Below are 20,417 nucleotides of genomic sequence, written 5' to 3' on the forward strand. Positions count from 1 at the left end.
TCAGATCCTTACACGTGCCCATTTTTCCTGCTTCCAACACATCAAGAACTGACTGTTCACTTGCTGCCTAATATATCCCACCCCTCGACAGGTAACGTAACGAGATAATCAATGTTATTTACTTTCCTGTCAGTGGTTTTAATGTTTTGGCTGATCGGTGTATATCAAACTATATGCTAAAAATGCAGTTTGATGCTTAATTTTCAATGACCGTCACAACATGTAAATGTCTAGTAGTACAGGTTCACTTAAGCGTTACTGTTCCATCCAGCCATAACAGAAGGATAGAAACAGAAAGCTTTTAAGCTAACAGTTAACATACACCAAAACAAGAGTTTCTCTGCAAGGAGGGGGCCAAAAAAATGCAGCAAGGTATTTGCCGTCTTACACTTGCCAAGATCAGTTTGTTCTTTTCCCATTTAAATCCATGAGAAAGAGATGTGGCCTTGAACAGAGATTTAGGAATGGTACTCCCTGACAGTTTACATCTGCTGGAGCATATCCAGGAAATGATATTCATAACCTGAATATGCAACATTTGTCGACCATTCTTTGGCAGACAGGCTTGTTTCCTTGCAATCATCTGCTGTGTCTGAAGAGTGCATATACCTGTCTATAAATAAACGCTGTGATTTATCAAACTCTCCGGTACATTTTCTGATTAAGGACGGCGGCCACACAATGAGAAATGATTTCATTCTGACGCAATAACTTGTACACTGTCCCACGTTAGACCTGAACCCTCCTCACGACATCAGCCAATTTCAGTGTTTCAAGGATCCACATACTAAGGTCAAAAAGAGAATTTACATTTGTGGTGAGAAAAAGTGATTTCTTTTTCACATGAAGACGGTCTTTGGTGTGCTTTGACATTAAAATAGTTCATCGCTCTCCAAGATGGGAAAGTCTGTCCATAGTTATCGTAGAGGGTTGGCATTACCACATTACCTAAGCCAATAGGAGGATAATGACATGTTGAACCACTTGAATTGACTCAAAAGCGTTTGGGATGACAATTTGAATCATAAATGAAACATTCTGTCAAAATATCGGTGTTTTTTTGTGCTGACAATGGAGTATGTATATTTCGGGGGGGGGGTCGATAGCTCTTGCCAAAAATGCACATCATTTTTAAGCTAGAGGAGTTGTAGCTCTCTAATTCAGACACAGTTCATAAGCACTACTGTCTAGTCGAGGCTTATTACAGCGTTTAGTGAGCTTACCCGTACAACTCGCTTATTATCGCCTGCTTAAAATATACAGTGCACACACTGCATCACCGGTGATGGCAGGGAGTATGGAGGGCTGGTCCGCCAGATTCACAGTGCTTTACCTAGACATTTATTGGTTGATCCCTCTCAATTAATGGCAGCATTACAGATCTTTGTCAGCTAAGAAAAAATAATCTTACAAACCCTATCTTTACATCTTCATCTTAGAAATAAAAGGGCAAAAAAAAAGAAAGAAACATATTGTGACGCACAGGAAAAAAAAAAATCGCAAACTGTGGGAAGAGTCCAGTAATGGTGGGGTGGGACGAATAATCCTATAACGGGATTAAAACGCCCCCCCCCCCCCCACACACACACAAAAATCGTGCTCTCCACCAACGAGGCGTTCTGTGCAGCCCTGTTTACTTGCTGTGAAATAGGAGGGGCTTCACCATGCCTGCCAAAATCTTGGGAAGCTGGGAGGCAATGACCTCTGACATCATGCCTGGAAACTCCACTTTCATGGCGTCGGCCTGGATGAACGTGCTCAGGCAGTACAGGCTCACTTTCTTCACAATCTGTACATGAGAAAGAGACAGCCTAATTTGCGATAGTAGTCATCTTATTACAGCTGACATCAGACTTACCAGTGACTTTGAAAGTCCCCCCCCCCCCCTTTTTTTCTCCCCAGTTGTACTTGGCCAATTACCCCACTCTTCCGAGCCATCCCAGTCGCTGCTCCACCCTCTCTGCCGATCCAGGGAGGGCAGCAGACTACCACATGTCTCCTCTGATACATGTGGAGTCGCCAGCTGCATCTTTTCACCTGACAGTGAGGATCCAAAGGAGTTGAATCAAGTGCAACTGGACTTGGTATATATCCGTGAAGATGTTTCGCCTCTCATCCAAGAGGCTTCATCAGTTCGTGCCTTTCTGACTAGACCAAGCTAGTCTGGAGAGGCGAAACGTCTTCACGGATATATACCAAGTCCAGTTGCACTTGATTCAATTCCTTTGGATAACCATGACCTGGATGAATGAGAACATTCACAGACCTGACAGTGAGGAGTTTCACCAGGGGGACGTAGCGCGTGGGAGGATCACGCTATCCTCCCCAGTTCCCCCTCCCCCCTGAACAGGCACCCCGACCGACCAGGAGGCGCTAGTGCAGCGACCAGGACACACAACCACATCCGGCTTCCCACCCACAGACACGGCCAATTGTGTCTGTAGGGACGCCCGACCAAGCCGGAGGTAACACGGGGATTCAATCTGGCGATCCCCATGTTGGTAGGCAACGGAATAGACTGAATTTTTAATCCCGTGAGGGAGCGTGTACCTCGTGGATGGAATCCATCAACTTGGTTAGGTGGTAGAAGCGCTGCGAGCTGGCCACCACACCTTTCTCCTTGATGTGGATGACCTTGGTCAGCTCCCGAATGTAGTTTTGCCTCATCTCATCAAACGCAGCCTGGCTCTTCAAGCCCTCGAGCGGCACTAAGAAACAAACGGGAGATTTGATTAGAGTCCAAATCCACACATGATTCAATAACTGCTGAGAGAAGAAAAAAAAGTCTGTGGCAACTGTCACGGTAGAAATTATATGAGTCAAATTTACTCCAAATTTGCTAAACGTTACTGAGACTAGCTCGTCAAAAAGAAAAAAAAACTTCTTGTTTAAGGTCGTAAAATTGCGACTTGATAACAGCTGCCACATAAATCCTGTCAAGGCAAACAAGTAAAAACAGAGCAATATATATATATATCCATCATACCCAATTAGACAAAAACAATTACCGTAAATGAGAAAAAAGATTAATTAAAATCATTAAAAATTAAAAGCAGACATAACTTGTAACAGAATACAGTAAACAGACCTAATCTGAAACAATCTCTCTGTGTTACATCTTCTCTCAGCCTCATCTTGAATCAACTCTGCTGGTAACTGAAACCAGATGTTGCGGAAATCCATTCCAGTAGCTAATTACCCTGTACATTACAGTCATTTTTAAGGCATCAGTTCTGGGTTTAGGCAGGGTGAAATGACCCCTCCCGGCATGTCTAGTGCCACAGTCGTGACCATCACTGGTAAGCAACAGCTGAGAGGAGAGGCAGACAGGCTTATGTAGCGTATAAATGTTTTTCATAAATTGAATCAGGCTACAAGCTAATCTCATTGACTCTCATCCATGACAACTCTTTCAACACTTTTTCTAATTGAGCAATGCGGGGCGAGTCTCGCAGCTCTATTTTGGGTAAACTGGGTTTTATTTAGTTCTTGTCTGGATGCATTTGACCAGATTGGGTTCTACTATAACAGGTGTCTGAAATTCACATTTGACCAGAAATGTAAAGCGCTTTGAGTGGCTGTTGCGGCTAGAAAAGCGTTATATAAAATGCAACTTGCTTGATTGACTGATCAAGACCCAGTGACCCTACACAAAACTCCCTTTTTCCATTAGTGCTCCAGCCTCAGTTTGTTACCATTTATTCAGATTCGCTGGGTGAATGCGGGGGGGGGGGGGGGTCAAGTTATCCTGCTTTTCTGCCACATTACAGAGGTAGATTTTCTCTTGCCGCTTTTTCTTTATTCCTACCTGTGTTCAGTATAATAATGGCTTTCATGCAGAGGAACTCCTCACGCGTAACTTGAAGATTCGTAAGCTCCTGTGGGATAAACTGCATAGCCAGGCACAGGTCATATATCGGAGATCTTCTCATCTCCTCCCTACAGACAAAACAAAAAACAAGCTTGGTGTTTCTCTCTGGGTTTTTATTACATCTGAACTATTTCACGTTGCAAATAAACATCCCGTGCCTTACGTCATCGTCTGAGGAAGAAGTGAAAAAAATGGCTTAATGTTAACGTTAATTCATGTTCACTTGTAAATCAAAAACAGTTTACTTACTGGCTAAGAACCAGATCTGGTGCAAAGTACAAGTATTCACTGGACACATTCTGGAAGGACCGCCACCCAAGAGCGAACACCATCAAGTTCATCCAAGAAAACTGAATGAGGGTCATCTGATCGTTGATGTGTAGGGAACGAAAGCCTTTCATGAACAACAAAGGAAACAGATTCAAGTCGACAGTTCATTTGCTTCTGATGGTACTTATTTTAAAATGTAAATGCAGCTTGTTTTAGATATGCATGTACAGTAAATACTTGTTGCCCCAAACTATTGCCCATGGTACCATGGTCACGCATATTGCCAATCACATGCAAGCTCAGTTTAGTTTATTTGTGTCAAATTTTTTAACCAATTTCCTCCTTATCCTTTTCAGCCAGCACCACATTTATTCCTTTTCATGCCTCTCATGCTATCAACCCCATTTCCATACCACTTGTGATACCTCTCTCATATTTCCTCACTGTGACTTTTGTTTTGCACATTTCAAAGAGCCATGTCTCGAATCTCATCCAGTATTTCAGGCAGCAACCTCGAGTGGGGCCCGTCAGCAGCGGTGCCCATGGTAATGGACTATGTGGTTGACCCTGAGCTGAGATAATGGAGAGGACAGTTACCTGGCAGACACTTGGACCACCTGACGATCCACAACAGCTGCTGCTCGCACAGTCTGTTGAGGCTGTTTAGCAGTATATGGGGCACATCGGGTTGAATGTTGTCATAACCAGAGTACACGGTCTCCGGTTCGATGTTTTCCAGGATATTGATGATTTGCGGGGAGAACTGCATCTCACGGATGCCTGACATGCAAGCAGCGGAGGTCAAGGCCTGGCTGTCCCCGGACATGGCCAAGTGGGACTGGAACATTAGCGAGGAGGCCATACCCAAGGCTTTCAGGGCCCCGAAGCGCTTCAGCTTCCTGCCTGTCACATGAAAACAAGGACTTTTTAAACCTGACTGCATGAGAGAAAGAGTGAGCGCCCATTCATACCAGCAGAGGACAGCATAAGATGTAGTTTCCAACAGCAAAATAATGTTGCAGAAATAAAACTGAGACGCTGCTTGGTGTAAGCATTTTCATATAGGTTGTGATCACACTGGTGCAAAGGGAAAAAGTGTTGTGATGCTGTTCATTTAAGTTTTGCCTTTTGATCTGAAACCATTGCCTTTGATGTGATTTCCAAGTGTGACTTGATGCCAACACAACTAATTAGTTTAAACCTCCACTACTCAGGATGCTACATTGAGAACATGGGCCCTTTTGCAAAAGGAAATACAACTAAATAGTACCTCCAAGCATCATCCCGGCTTGATAGCACTTTCGCAGACGGCATGCCGGACAGTTTTTCCTCCGAATCTTATCCACAATACAGTCGTTTCTCCCCGCGCACAGATAGTTATGATGGCCTGTTGAGAGGAAGAACACAGACTCTAAACACTTCTCAATTTTCAATCTTCTAAAGGGGACAAGGGTGTCATGGGAAAACAAAAATCATGTTACATGGTTCCCAAATATCAGACATTGTCAATCTACTCTAGATAGAGATGCGAGTTTTTGAAGAAAGTTCTAAAGAGGAAAATGTGATAACGACAAGGTCCTGAGTACAGAGTGACATAACCACGGTGGGACTTTGTGGCTCGTACAATCTCCCATTGCAAGATAACAGGAAAAGCGGGTCAGGAAAGAAGAACACAGCAAGCGCTGGTCCGTGTGATAATAACGCCAGCATCTTCTAAGGTCAAGCAGATTGTAAATGGCACTGGCCCTCCTCCATGGATGTGGTCCAAAGCAAACACAGCAAGTACAGAGTAGCGGTTAAGGTAGTTTGCACCCAGAGGTTGTGCGGTTTCTTTGCCTCTTATCGTGACAGTCCCCACACAGCACAGTAATGTGGGCAAAGTATCATCACTCGCTTTCTGCAGTAACGTGTGAGCTCCACACTCTGACTCAGATACCTGAAATGCTTACACAAAACAGTCCTACCCCTTTTCAGACAGGCTCTGTAATAACATCTTGACAGCTCTGCTTGGCTGAGGGCCCCCAACAAATGTGAAATGTGACCAGACGTGAGGCATTATCCTCAATGCATGCTGTTGCATGCATTGAGGATAATGCCTCACGTCTGGTGAGACATTATCCTCAATGCATACAGCATGCATTGAGGATAATGCCTCACGTCTGGTGAGACATTATCCTCAATGCATGCAACAGCATGCAACAGCATGCTGAGGGCCCCCAACAAATGTGAAATGTGACCAGACGTGAGGCATTATCCTCAATGCATACGTGAGACATTATCCTCAATGCATGCAACAGCATGCATTGAGGATAATGCCCTTCTGATGGACGTGCTTGCTCACCTTCCACTGCCCTTTTAAAGAAGACCTTACAGCTACCACAGGTTAAGACCCCGTAGTGACAGCCGGATGCCTCGTCCCCACAGATCACGCACAGCCTCTGAGGTGGCATACTGAAACACATGGGAAGAAAGGTCACACAGGTCAACCCACGGTAAACGGCGAGGCTGCGGCGCCTGTTGCAGCCGGGCCTCCGGTCCACTTACCCGGGGAACACGCTGAACGCTAGCGGGCTCCTCTGGGCCAGGGCTGAGCTCTGCAGCGCATCATAGGCGCCGCGTGTGAAGGGGTCCTCGGGGACGCCTGCAGGCTGGCACCAGATTTGGGGGTCCGCGTTAGAGGACTGTATGGACCACCGGGAAGGCTCGACCTTGTGCGGCAACATCTGCTGGGCAGCGTGTGGGCCGCTCATCGCGTCGAACCCGACGGCGGCCTTGCCGGATAGAGCGCATCTGGGATCCGTCCTGGCGTAGGGCGGCGCGCCGGCCAGCTGGTCCGCCCGGTTCGGATCTGCGGGAAAGTTGGGGGAGCTTTGGGCGCACGTGAAGCCCGTGGAGTCGTCGCCGAAGCCCAGCTGCGGAAGTGGCTCCGCGTCGTAGCAGGGCTCAAGGCCGGGCATCCCCGACGCCAAGTCGAAGCCGGGGCAGTGGCCGTCCAGCGCCGCCACCGCGGGCTCCTTCTCGTCTTTGATGAACTTGCAGGCTCCGGGGGGCGGCGGCGGCGGTGGTTTTGCGCTCGTCCCCTGCGAACTTTCTACCGCGGCGTCCTTGAGCGTCCCGGGTACGTTCCCGTAGTCCCCCCACGGCGAAGGGTCGGACTTCATGCGCTCCTCGGCACGGCCGTACGGCTGCCTGGCGGGGACGAGCGGGCTGTGGCCGGCCGACAGCGGGCCGCCGCGGTACAGCGGCACGGCGGAGCTGAAGTTGCGCACGGCGGAGGAGGCGGAGGACGCGCAGGTCGGAACCGGCGGCTCGGCGGAGCTGAAGTTGCGCACGGCGGAGGACGCGCAGGTCGGAACCGGCGGCTCGGCGGAGCTGAAGTTGCGCACGGCGGCGGCGGAAGACGCGCAGGTCGGGACCGGCGGCTCGGCGGGCGGCGGCTTTGCGCGGCTGTGTAAGCCGGCTCCGTTCGGGTCTCCGGTTCCGTTCGGGTCTCCGGCTCTCCCGTCTGTCCCGGCGATGGCCGTGTGTATCGCTTCCATTTCCCCGTTCAGTTTTGTTCCCAGCTGGGCGACCGGAGCCACGGCGGACGCAGGCGCAGGTGCGGATGCAGGCTGCCAATGAGGCGGTTTCACCAGGAGCAGAACAAGACCTCCTCCTCCGAACCGCCGGTCCTCCTCCGCGCTGGGGACGCACGCGCTTTGAGCCACGTGTCACGGGGTAGACGGGCACTCTGCGTTGGTGCGAGACGACGCGCGCAGCACTGAGCTGTCTTAGCGCACAGACGTGCAAAGCTGCGGGCAATCACGAGCAGCCCCCGTTCACACTGGGGCTTAACATGCGTTTGGGGCGATCGGCCCCCACGTGGACACGGCGAGACCCCGCCCCCCCCCCCGTTTACACCTGCGTCCATCATGCGTCTCCAGGTCACACCTGCAGCTGTAATCCCGGCCAATTATGACTCCTTGTGTTGCGTATTTGTAAGCCATTTGGGTTTTCATCTCTTTTTTAAATGTCCAAAGCCCAGCAAAATCTCTTTTTTCTGCATGACGTCACGGCTGTGTACGAGCACCCTACGCGCGGCCATGTTGTCTCTCGAGGACGAGGATCTTTGCTAGGATGAACCAAAACGTCACAAACCGCCCAACACGAATTAACCACGACGCTAATTAATACGAGCTTACCTATCGTCACCGTTGGTTGGTGTTGCCGTTTGTGTAAATACACCCATGGCTTCCGGTCCCGCAGGAGTCGCCTTGCGCGTCCATGCAGTCCGCTAGCATAGCATTCATGAACGCGCATCCAACCGTCCGGAACGCGGCTCTCATAGGCCAGCCCAGCCCCAGAGGCATGATGGGAGTAACACTACTGCGCATACTCAGTGGGCCGCACGTACCCGGAAGTAACCCGGAAGCTAGAGACGTTTTCGCCGTATGCGGCAGGCGAGCAAATCTCATAGAAATGAACAGGCGCCGTTTTCAGAGCCGGCGCCCTCTTATTACAATACATCCACACACACACACACAAAACAAAATCCATGCTCCAAATGCGTCCTGCTGACCATATGCCACCAGATTCGTTACTCCGAAGACGAAGAAGAGTTCGTTACTGTCTACGTCACTTCCGCTACAAGGTCAAAGGGCCTCAGTCAAGCGCCGGACTTGCCGACTAGCTGTGAAAATAACGTTTGAAGATGTTTGAAGCACTAATAATATACATGTCCGGACCATTCCTGCTGCTGAGACTGACAGGACCGAGTCTTCTGCCCACATAGAGACCAGGCGTCTCGTTTCACTTCTCGTACCCTCTCCTCTCGCTCCATTTTTTTTCGAAAGTTGGCGCGCTGTTACCAAAGCAACCACCACATCCTGTATTGATGACGTGTTTTCCTGTCACGTCCTTGTCGGGGACGCGGCAGGACGCATTAGCGTTTACGCTACAAAAGACACGTGGTCCCATGCGTCCCAGACCACCTCGGCAAGTGGTCTGAATAACCAGTTCACAAAACGTTTTGGTGGTGGTTCACCCTTGTATTTAGCACTGCCCACTTGAGACCCGACCCCAAAACAAACCGCATTTTAAAACCAAGTGTAAACGGGGTGTAAGTCACTCCGGCGCGGTAGACGTGTACCTTTCATTTTGAAGATTGTGTGGAACACGTTCATACTGGTGAAGCCAACATACTGAAAGAGGAGCGCTCCAACCAAAACGTTAGGAACACACGTAGTGGCGTCACTGTGCCATCTTCTAGATGTTTTTGGTCCTCGTTGTGTAATGATATACGGTGGAAGAAAGCATGGACAGTTTGTGATAAATACTGTATCAATAATGTAGCGAATTCGGGGTGGGGGGAGGGGCAACTCGGGGTCCGCCGCGGCCGGGACGCGAACCCGTGTCCCCCGCACCACCGGCGACAACGTTAACCGGCTCCGACCCGTTAGCCAAGGGCTAGCGAGTCTAGTCATCCGTGCGCGTTACACTACCCCTCTCCCTCGGAAAGCGCGTCCCCGCGCGTCCCTGCTGACAAGCGCGTCCCCTCACGTCTCTGGGAGGCGCGTCCCCTCACGTCTCTGAGTGGGATTTTTGTGGACTAGAAAAAGAGAGTAATATATATATATATATACACTACCGTTCAAAAGTTTGGGATCACCCAAACAATTTTGTGTTTTCCATGAAAAGTCACACTTATTCACCACCATATGTTGTGAAATGAATAGAAAATAGAGTCAAGACATTGACAAGGTTAGAAATAATGATTTGTATTTGAAATAAGATTTTTTTTACATCAAACTTTGCTTTCGTCAAAGAATCCTCCATTTGCAGCAATTACAGCATTGCAGACCTTTGGCATTCTAGCTGTTAATTTGTTGAGGTAATCTGGAGAAATTGCACCCCACGCTTCCAGAAGCAGCTCCCACAAGTTGGATTGGTTGGATGGGCACTTCTTTGAGCAGATTGAGTTTCTGGAGCATCACATTTGTGGGGTCAATTAAACGCTCCAAATGGCCAGAAAAAGAGAACTTTCATCTGAAACTCGACAGTCTATTCTTGTTCTTAGAAATGAAGGCTATTCCATGCGAGAAATTGCTAAGAAATTGAAGATTTCCTACACCGGTGTGTACTACTCCCTTCAGAGGACAGCACAAACAGGCTCTAACAGGTACTATTTAATGAAGATGCCAGTTGGGGACCTGTGAGGCGTCTGTTTCTCAAACTAGAGACTCTAATGTACTTATCTTCTTGCTCAGTTGTGCAACGCGGCCTCCCACTTCTTTTTCTACTCTGGTTAGAGCCTGTTTGTGCTGTCCTCTGAAGGGAGTAGTACACACCGGTGTAGGAAATCTTCAATTTCTTAGCAATTTCTCGCATGGAATAGCCTTCATTTCTAAGAACAAGAATAGACTGTCGAGTTTCAGATGAAAGTTCTCTTTTTCTGGCCATTTTGAGCGTTTAATTGACCCCACAAATGTGATGCTCCAGAAACTCAATCTGCTCAAAGAAGTGCCCATCCAACCAATCCAACTTGTGGGAGCTGCTTCTGGAAGCGTGGGGTGCAATTTCTCCAGATTACCTCAACAAATTAACAGCTAGAATGCCAAAGGTCTGCAATGCTGTAATTGCTGCAAATGGAGGATTCTTTGACGAAAGCAAAGTTTGATGTAAAAAAAATCTTATTTCAAATACAAATCATTATTTCTAACCTTGTCAATGTCTTGACTCTATTTTCTATTCATTTCACAACATATGGTGGTGAATAAGTGTGACTTTTCATGGAAAACACAAAATTGTTTGGGTGATCCCAAACTTTTGAACGGTAGTGTATATAAAAATGTTCTGGATTGATGTAGCCAACTTTCTAAAAAAAGAGACTTAAGATGAATATTGAACGAGATATGGTAGTTTGATGTAATGCTATATTTTAGTAAAGATAAGATTGGAAATAACCTGCTGTATATCACCCAACTAGTTGTTATTTTTGCAAATATTCCATATTCACAAGAAGAAATGGTCGGTAACCAAGCCAAATCTCCTGCATTAATTAATGAATTTAAAAAACATATCACCATTCTATTAATGAATTTAAACAATATAGCACCGTTTTATTTCATCTTAAAAACAAAAAGCTATCAAGACTTTAAAGTTACCAGGGGAATTTAATATGCTGCATACAACACAAACTCTGGCATGGTAAAATTTCATCTTTTTCGTTTATTTTTGTCTCCTTCTTATTTGTGTTTTCTATTGTTTGTACTGTTGTATATGTTAATAAAGATGGAGGGGGGAAACTACTAGTTTTTTTGTTTGGTTTTTTATTTTACTCCCTTTTTTGGGGGGGGGGCCTTTATCTGGCCATTACCCCGCTCTTTTTTTCTTTTTTTGAGCCGTCCCGGTCGCTGCTGCACCCCCTCTCTGCTGATCCGGGGGCGCCCCGACCGGCCAGAGGAGGCGCTAGTGCAGCGACCAGGACAAATACCCACACCCGACTTCCCACCCGCAGACACGGCCGATTGTGTCTGTAACCCTAAACTTAACCACCCCTAAACTTAACCGCCCCTAAACTTAACCACCTCTAAACTTAACCACCCTTAAACTTAACCACCTCTAAACCTAACCACCCTTAAACTTAACCACCCCTAAACTTAACCGCCCCTAAACTTAACCCAAACCCTAACCCTTAACCCTAAACTTAACCACCCCTAAACTTAACCCTAAACTTAACCACCCCTAAACTTAACCGCCCCTAAACTTAACCACCTCTAAACTTAACCACCCTTAAACTTAACCACCTCTAAACCTAACCACCCTTAAACTTAACCACCCCTAAACTTAACCGCCCCTAAACTTAACCCAAACCCTAACCCTTAACCCTAAACTTAACCACCCCTAAACTTAACCCTAAACTTAACCACCCCTAAACTTAACCGCCCCTAAACTTAACCACCTCCAAACTTAACCACCCTTAAACTTAACCGACCCCTAAACTTAACCACCTCTAAACCTAACCACCCTTAAACTTAACCACCCCTAAACTTAACCGCCCCTAAACTTAACCCAAACCCTAACCCTTAACCCTAAACTTAACCACCCCTAAACTTAACCCTAAACTTAACCACCCCTAAACTTAACCACCCTTAAACTTAACCGCCCCTAAACTTAACCGCCCCTAAACTTAACCACCTCTAAACTTAACCACCTCTAAACTTAACCACCCTTAAACCTAACCACCCCTAAACTTAACCACCCCTAAACTTAACCGCCCCTAAACTTAACCACCTCTAAACCTAACCACCCTTAAACTTAACCACCCCTAAACTTAACCGCCCCTAAACTTAACCCAAACCCTAACCCTTAACCCTAAACCTAACCACCTCTAAACCTAACAACCCTTAAACTTAACCACCCCTAAACTTAACCACCTCTAAACTTAACCGCCGCTAAACTTAACCCAAACCCTAACCCTAACCCTTAACCCTAAACTTAACCACCCCTAAACCTAACCCGCACCCAAACCTAACCCTTAACCCTAAACTTAACCACCTCTAAACCTAACCACCCCTAAACTTAACCGCCCCTAAACTTAACCCAAACCCTAACCCTTAACCCTAAACTTAACCACCTCTAAACCTAACCACCCTTAAACCTAACCACCCTTAAACTTAACCACCCCTAAACTTAACCACCTCTAAACCTAACCACCCTTAAACTTAACCACCCCTAAACTTAACCCAAACCCTAACCCTTAACCCTAAACTTAACCACCCCTAAACTTAACCACCCCTAAACTTAACCGCCCCTAAACTTAACCACCTCTAAACTTAACCACCTCTAAACCTAACCACCCCTAAACCTAACCACCCCTAAACTTAACAACCCTTAAACTTAACCACCCCTAAACTTAACCACCCCTAAACTTAACCGCCCCTAAACTTAACCACCTCTAAACTTAACCACCCTTAAACTTAACCACCTCTAAACCTAACCACCCTTAAACTTAACCGCCCCTAAACTTAACCCAAACCCTAACCCTTAACCCTAAACTTAACCACCCCTAAACTTAACCCTAAACTTAACCACCCCTAAACTTAACCGCCCCTAAACTTAACCACCTCTAAACTTAACCACCTCTAAACCTAACCACCCCTAAACCTAACCACCCCTAAACTTAACCGCCCCTAAACTTAACCCAAACCCTAACCCTTAACCCTAAACTTAACCACCCCTAAACTTAACCCTAAACTTAACCACCCCTAAACTTAACCACCTCTAAACTTAACCACCTCTAAACCTAACCACCCTTAAACTTAACCACCCCTAAACTTAACCGCCCCTAAACTTAACCCAAACCCTAACCCTTAACCCTAAACTTAACCACCCCTAAACCTAACCCTAACCCTAAACCTAACCACCCCTAAACTTAACCACCCCTAAACTTAACCGCCCCTAAACTTAACCCTAAACCTAACCACCCCTAAACTTAACCCTAAACCTAACCACCCCTAAACTTAACCCTAAACTTAACCACCCCTAAACTTAACCCTAAACCTAACCACCCCTAAACTTAACCCTAAACTTAACCACCCCTAAACTTAACCGCCCCTAAACTTAACCACCTCTAAACTTAACCACCTCTAAACCTAACCACCCCTAAACCTAACCACCCCTAAACTTAACAACCCTTAAACTTAACCACCCCTAAACTTAACCGCCCCTAAACTTAACCACCTCTAAACTTAACCACCCTTAAACTTAACCACCTCTAAACCTAACCACCCTTAAACTTAACCACCCCTAAACTTAACCGCCCCTAAACTTAACCCAAACCCTAACCCTTAACCCTAAACTTAACCACCCCTAAACTTAACCCTAAACTTAACCACCCCTAAACTTAACCGCCCCTAAACTTAACCACCTCTAAACTTAACCACCTCTAAACCTAACCACCCCTAAACCTAACCACCCCTAAACTTAACCGCCCCTAAACTTAACCCAAACCCTAACCCTTAACCCTAAACTTAACCACCCCTAAACCTAACCCTAACCCTAAACCTAACCACCCCTAAACTTAACCACCCCTAAACTTAACCGCCCCTAAACTTAACCCTAAACCTAACCACCCCTAAACTTAACCCTAAACCTAACCACCCCTAAACTTAACCCTAAACTTAACCACCCCTAAACTTAACCCTAAACCTAACCACCCCTAAACTTAACCCTAAACTTAACCACCCCTAAACTTAACCCTAAACTTAACCGCCGCCTAGCCTTAACCCTAAACTTAACCACCCCTAAACTTAACCCTAAACCACCACCTAGCCTTAACCCTAAACTTAACCACCGCTTAGCCTTAACCCTAAACTTAACCACCCCTAAACTTAACCCTAAACTTAACCACCGCCTAGCCTTAGCCCTAAACTTAACCACCCCTAAACTTAACCCTAAACTTAACCACCACCTAGCCTTAACCCTAAACTTAACCACCGCCTAGCCTTAACCCTAAACTTAACCACCCGTAAACTTAACCACCGCCTAGCCTTAACCCTAAACTTAACCACTGCCTAGCCTTAACCCTAAACTTAACCACCGCCTAGCCTTAACCCTAAACTTAACCACCACCTAGCCTTAACCCTAAACTTAACCGCCGCCTAGCCTTAACCCTAAACTTAACCACCCGTAAACTTAACCGCCGCCTAGCCTTAACCCTAAACTTAACCACCCGTAAACTTAACCGCCGCCTAGCCTTAACCCTAAACTTAACCACCCGTAAACTTAACCCTAAACTTAACCACCGCCTAGCCTTAACCCAAAACTAAACTAATGTAACTATAGTTGCCATCACTACTCTCTCTCTCTCTCTCTCTCTCTCTCTCTCTCTCTCTCTCTCTCTCTCTCGTATTGATAAAATGTGGGCTCTCAACCTGGCAACCCAAAACATCAGCGGTACCACTTTACATTAAGACTAACCTTATAATGGACTTATAAATGGTTTATAATTGGGCTATTAATTAGGTTGTAAACACCTTATAAATCATTAATAAACAATATAAACAAGTTATAACAGTCTTCATACATCAATGCGGGCTCACTATTTGGCAAGATGAAGTTACTGCTGCACTTTTTATCATTCATTCATTCATTATCCAAGCAGCTTATCATATCAGGGTTGCGGGGTGCTGGAGCCTACCCCGGATTCTGTCAATCCCAGATCTTGCTAGTTGCTAGCTCTGGTGCTCAACAGTACAGATAAATGTGGGTTCACTATTTAGCAAGCAACAGGTCATGGTTGCCCTTTTCATCTAATGTGTTATAATAGTTTATTAATGATTTATATAGTGTTCACAACCTATTTAATAAACTAATTAGTAACCATTCATAAACTCTTTATACGGGTGGTCTTAGTGTAAAGTGAGACCTTCTTTATATTAATGCATTATGAAATATCATTACTGATTTATAACTCATCAACAAATGGGTTATTAACCATTAATAAAGTAATTAGTAATCGTTTGTGAACGCTTAATAAGGTATGCCTTATTGTAAAGTGCTACAGCCCTGCTTGTTAGTGAGGTATGGCTAAAACGAAATTGCTTTTGGAGGGTAATTTTAATAACACCAAGTCCATTCTCTGTCATTTTTAACAATTTTATCCTGTTCTGTGAAGCACTTGGTAACCTTGTTTAGAAAAGTGCTACATAAACAAAGTTTTATTACTATTATTATTATTATTAAGTCCTCAATTACAAGAATATTCATTTCTTTCTAAGCCTAAATCCAAACTGTTATTACAACTCACTTCTCACTCAAGGCAAAACCTAAATGTGTAAATGTTTCCACTATACTTCCGCTTCCGGTGTGGGAAGGTGGCGGCGCGAATTCGCGTTTGCAGCAGCCTCACCCAGCACCGTCCATGCAGCGTCTTTGTCCACGTCTAAGTTTGTGTCTTCGTCTGATGGCTGGAGAGCTGGCGCTGGATCGGCTGGCAGAGCTTGGTCTACTGCGTCCTGTGGACCCAGGGACCACGGCCCTGCCCGGAGCTGCGCCCAAAGAGGAAACACCGAGGGCGGTCTGACAGGACGCGGAAGCGGGGCAGGCTAAGCTAACTGCTAGCCCATGCATACCGGCAGTTCCCAGAACACTGAGAGCGGTCTGGAGGCGGCCTCGCCTGGCGTTTACTGTGTTCTTGGTGTCGTCATGAGGAGTGCGGGGAGGTGTGTCGACGGTGTCTGACTGGGGGAGCTGGCGTTGGGTCGGCCGGGGGAATCTGGTCTGCAGCAGCCGGTGGGCCCGGGGACCACGGCCCTGCCTGGAGCTGAGCCCGAGGAGGAAACACCGGGGGCGGTCTGACAGGATGCGGAAGCGGGGCAGGCTAAGCTAACTGCTAGCCCATGCATACCGGCAGTTCCCAGAACACTGAGAGCGGTCTGGAGGCGGCCTCGCCTGGCGTTTACTGTGTTCTTGGTGTCGTCATGAGGAGTGCGGGGAGGTGTGTCGACGGTGTCTGACTGGGGGAGCTGGCGTTGGGTCGGCCGGGGGAATCTGGTCTGCAGCAGCCGGTGGGCCCGGGGACCACGGCCCTGCCTGGAGCTGCACCCAAAGAGGAAACACCGGGGGCGGTCTGACAGGATGCGGAAGCGGGGCAGGCTAAGCTAACTGCTAGCCCACGCAGACCGGCAGTTCCCATAACACCAAGAGCGGTCTGGAGGCGGCCTCGCCTGGCGTTTACTGTGTTCTTGGTGTCGTCATGAGGAGTGCGGGGAGGTGTGTCGACGGTGTCTGGCTGGGGGAGCTGGCGTTGGGTCGGCCGGGGGAATCTGGTCTGCAGCAGCCGCTGGGCCCGGGGACCACAGCACCGCCTGGAGCTGCGCCCGAGGAGGAAACACCGGGGGCGGTCTGACAGGATGCAGAAACGGGGCAGGCTAAGCTAACTGCTAGCCCATGCAGACCGGCAGCTCCGACAGTCATCCTGGCGTTTGCTCTCTTGGACAGTGAATTTGTTTTTGTTTTTTTTGGCTGTGTTGGATATGTGTCGTTGTAGTTTTCTGTAGTTTGGATATGTGTTTTGTCTTTGTGTTGCACTGCTGTGGCCTGGGGGAAACGACAGATGTTCCTGATGGCTGATATTTACTTGAAGTAGGGTGTCCCATCACACATAGGCGTTGTTCCTGCACTGATGTGCCCTTCTGCCCTTCTCGAGAACCGGCGGTAGCATTGTGGTTGTCGGTGACCAGGGGTCACAGGTGAAGAGCCTCGTGACAAAGGTTCTCGTCATTTGTCCTCGAGGTTCACTTGCCACTCTGAGACGCCATGTGAGTCTTCACACCTTAACCAAGCAGAAGAAGCCTCCCTATGAAACGTATACGAGGCTTCACAAAGAAGAGAAGAGCGGTGCTGTCCAAGGTCTTCGCCTTCTAATAAGGACAACGCAAACATCAAAATCAATTTCAGAGCTTGAAAAAAAAAACATCAGTGTTCGCCAGTTTTCTCTTCAGGGTCAAATGTCATTCCTCTTAATTAACCTGCAATACCTGTTTAATGGCTGGTAACGAACAAGAGCTGACCAGCCTGGTTGAACACCTAGACAAGACGTCAGAGGCCCGCGGCGTGGAGATCAGTGCTGAAAACACCAAACTAATGACTAATAACACCAACGGCATCACCAGTGACATTCAGGTCAACGGTCGGACACCCTCGACAGCCAACAAATTAAAATATCTTGGGGCCATCGTCACAGATGAAGGGTTCAAACTTGAAGCCCTTCCCCGCATTGCACAGGCGACCGCAGCACTCACACGGTTAAAACCAATCTGGAAAGACAAAGGCATCAGTACCGGGTCTACAGTCAGACTGATGCGCTCACTAGTCATCTCCATCTTCTTATACGCATGTGAAACTTGGCCTCTCACAGCAGATCTCCAAAGAAGAAGAAGAAGAAGCGCAGTGGAGATGAGGTGCTCCGGAAAGATCCTAGGCCTCTCATGTAGAGACCCTATTACCGATGAAGAGGTGAGAGGAAGGGTTACACAAGCCACTGGAACACAGGAAGACTTGTTGACAATCGTCGAGAAGAGAAAACTGAAATGGTTCGGTCACACCTCGAGAAGTCCCGGCCTTGCCAGGACCAGGCAAGGCACAGTGAGGGGCGGGCGAAGACGAGGAGGACAGAAGAAGCGACGGCTGTGTAACATCAGAGGGTGGACAGGCCTGGACTTTGCAGCTTACAGAGGGCAGCTGAGGACAGACAGAGATGGCGAGGACCGGTTCTGGATTCAACAGCGGTGGCCCAACGACCTCTGGAGAGGTTAGGGGGTGGGTGGGGTGAGGAGAGGACCTGTTTAATGCAGGCGTCGAACATCATTGTGTGTAGTGAACAGAGCTGAAGGGCCGGCGGTGTTTTTCATGTAAAACATCACGCTGCTGTTATTCTATGATGTGCGACACCTGTACACCTGTTGAAAACACAAAGAGTAAGTTTCAGGTTCTTACTTATTGTCCAGTAATGTAGTATAGCTCATCATAGACTTCTACTCGGTGATGGGCCTACCTTTAAAATCAGAATCACACCATTTTTCGGCAGGCCATACAACTCATTTTACTTTGTTCGTTGCTCACTGTGTTTCGTTATCCTGGGTCTGGTCCTGGGCTGTTCTGGTGGAGTCCGGACACTGCTTGGCATCCTGCTTATCATAAATATTATAATTCCATTATAATTGCGTTATCCTCTTTCAATGTTGTGTAAACACAACATCCTTGTGATACTGGGCTACACAAATAACACTGACTTGACTTGACACATAACCCATTTCTGAAATAACACAAATATAGCCTATACGTTTGCTTTTTACTGAATATTGCACATTTTTATCTCCATGTGTATACATAAATCAGTGTCTATGTATATAAATGTTAGTATGACAGGTTTGCAGCGAGTGGCAACATCAGTTCAGGGCTGACAAGTTTATGGAGGCCCAAAAAGAAATCACTCATCAATAGCAAACAGATATAAAGTAGCGTCTCTCCACTTAACATTATTTCTGCAGTCATTTCGTTTTCTATTCATTTGCACCATCGGCCTTATCGACCCTGCTCTCATCGGTGACGGACTTGACTGAATTTTTCCTCTGTTCCCGTTCGAGAGAGTTTTCCCGGTTACCCGGTTCAGTATATGGATGATGTTGCTGATGCTTGACGTCATGATGCATGCTTCGACCTTGGGACTATCTCCTGCGTCACTTGCCAAACATTATCAGAGGAGAACCTCGTGGCCACTCATCGGCCTACATATTCTCTGATAACGGGCCGATGTTCTTATCCACGTTATGTATTCTTCAGATGTTCTAATGGCCTACTTTTTTTTGGATGTGACTTAACAGGGAGCTTCAAACATAGGGTCAAGGTGACCACAGATAGCTCTTCTTCTTGTGTAATACTATCGTTTCGTACCGTTTCATTCCTTCTTTTTTTCTCATCTGCTTGCCAGCTAGACCTCTAATAGGCAGCCACTGGTGTGTGAACTGGGGAAGGAAGGGGAAGTCTCATTGCTCGTCCTCGTAGCACATCACGGCTTTGTGGCTGAAAGATCGATTACACTGATGAGCCAAAACATGGCCGCCTGCCTAACATGCTGCTGGTCCTCCGTGTGCCACCAAAACAGCCAAGGCATGGACTCTATAAGACCCCTGAAGGTGTCCTGGAAGTTGTGAGGTGGAGCTGCCATGGATCGGACTTGTTGGTCCGGCACATCACACAGATGCTCAATTGGATCGAGATCTGGGGAATTTGGAGGCCAGGACAACACCTTGAACACTTCATCATGTTCCTCAAACCATTCCTGAACAATGTGTGCAGTGTGGCAGGGCACATCCTCCTGCTGAAAGAGGCCACCGCCATCAGGGAATACTGTTGCCGTGAAGGGGTGTACTTGGTCTACAACCATGTTTGGGTAGGTGGTACGTGTCAAAGTCACATCCATAAGGATGCCAGGACCCAAGGTTTCCCAGCAGAACACTGCCCAGAGCATCACACTGCCTCCACCGGCTTGTCGTCTTCCCACGGTGCATCCTGGTGCCATCACTAGCCCGGGTAAACGGCACACGTACACGTCCATCGATGTGATCTAAAAGAAAACGTGACCCGTCGGACCAGGCGGCGTTCTTCCACCGCTCCAAAGTCCAGCTCTGACGCTCATGTGCCCATCGTAGGCGCTTTCGACGGTCGACAGGAGTCATCATGGGCAGCCATCATTAAAATTTTCCGGGGGCGTCCCGGTGGCTCACCTGGTGGA

The 20,417-nt window shown here is 47.4% G+C and overlaps 1 protein-coding gene across 1 annotated transcript; it reads right to left on the reverse strand.

Moving 5' to 3' along the window:
- Nucleotides 1-1,458: 1,458 nt before the first annotated feature.
- Nucleotides 1,459-7,680, reverse strand: pgr (progesterone receptor). The gene is made up of 8 exons (XM_056283678.1): nucleotides 6,686-7,680; nucleotides 6,483-6,592; nucleotides 5,412-5,528; nucleotides 4,739-5,044; nucleotides 4,121-4,265; nucleotides 3,809-3,939; nucleotides 2,551-2,708; nucleotides 1,459-1,789 (listed from the first exon to the last, which is right to left on the reverse strand). Exons 1-8 carry the CDS (start codon nucleotides 7,678-7,680, stop codon nucleotides 1,634-1,636), a joined length of 2,118 nt encoding a protein of 705 aa, XP_056139653.1. The 3' UTR covers nucleotides 1,459-1,633.
- Between the last annotated feature and the right edge of the window lie 12,737 nt (nucleotides 7,681-20,417).

The sequence above is a fragment of the Lampris incognitus genome, chromosome 7 (genome assembly GCF_029633865.1).
Source record: "Lampris incognitus isolate fLamInc1 chromosome 7, fLamInc1.hap2, whole genome shotgun sequence".
In the NCBI taxonomy this organism is placed as follows: Eukaryota; Metazoa; Chordata; class Actinopteri; order Lampriformes; family Lampridae; genus Lampris; species Lampris incognitus.

Excerpts from the sequence above, each read along its gene's own strand:
- pgr (XM_056283678.1), bottom strand. The coding sequence starts at position 7,680 with ATGGAAGCGATACACACGGCCATCGCCGGGACAGACGGGAGAGCCGGA. Across the intron at positions 5,529-6,482 it reads CTTTAAAAGGGCAGTGGAAG|GCCATCATAACTATCTGTGC; the intron begins GTGAGCAAGCAC and ends TCCTCTCAACAG. Across the intron at positions 3,940-4,120 it reads CCAGATCTGGTTCTTAGCCA|GGAGGAGATGAGAAGATCTC; the intron begins GTAAGTAAACTG and ends TTTTGTCTGTAG.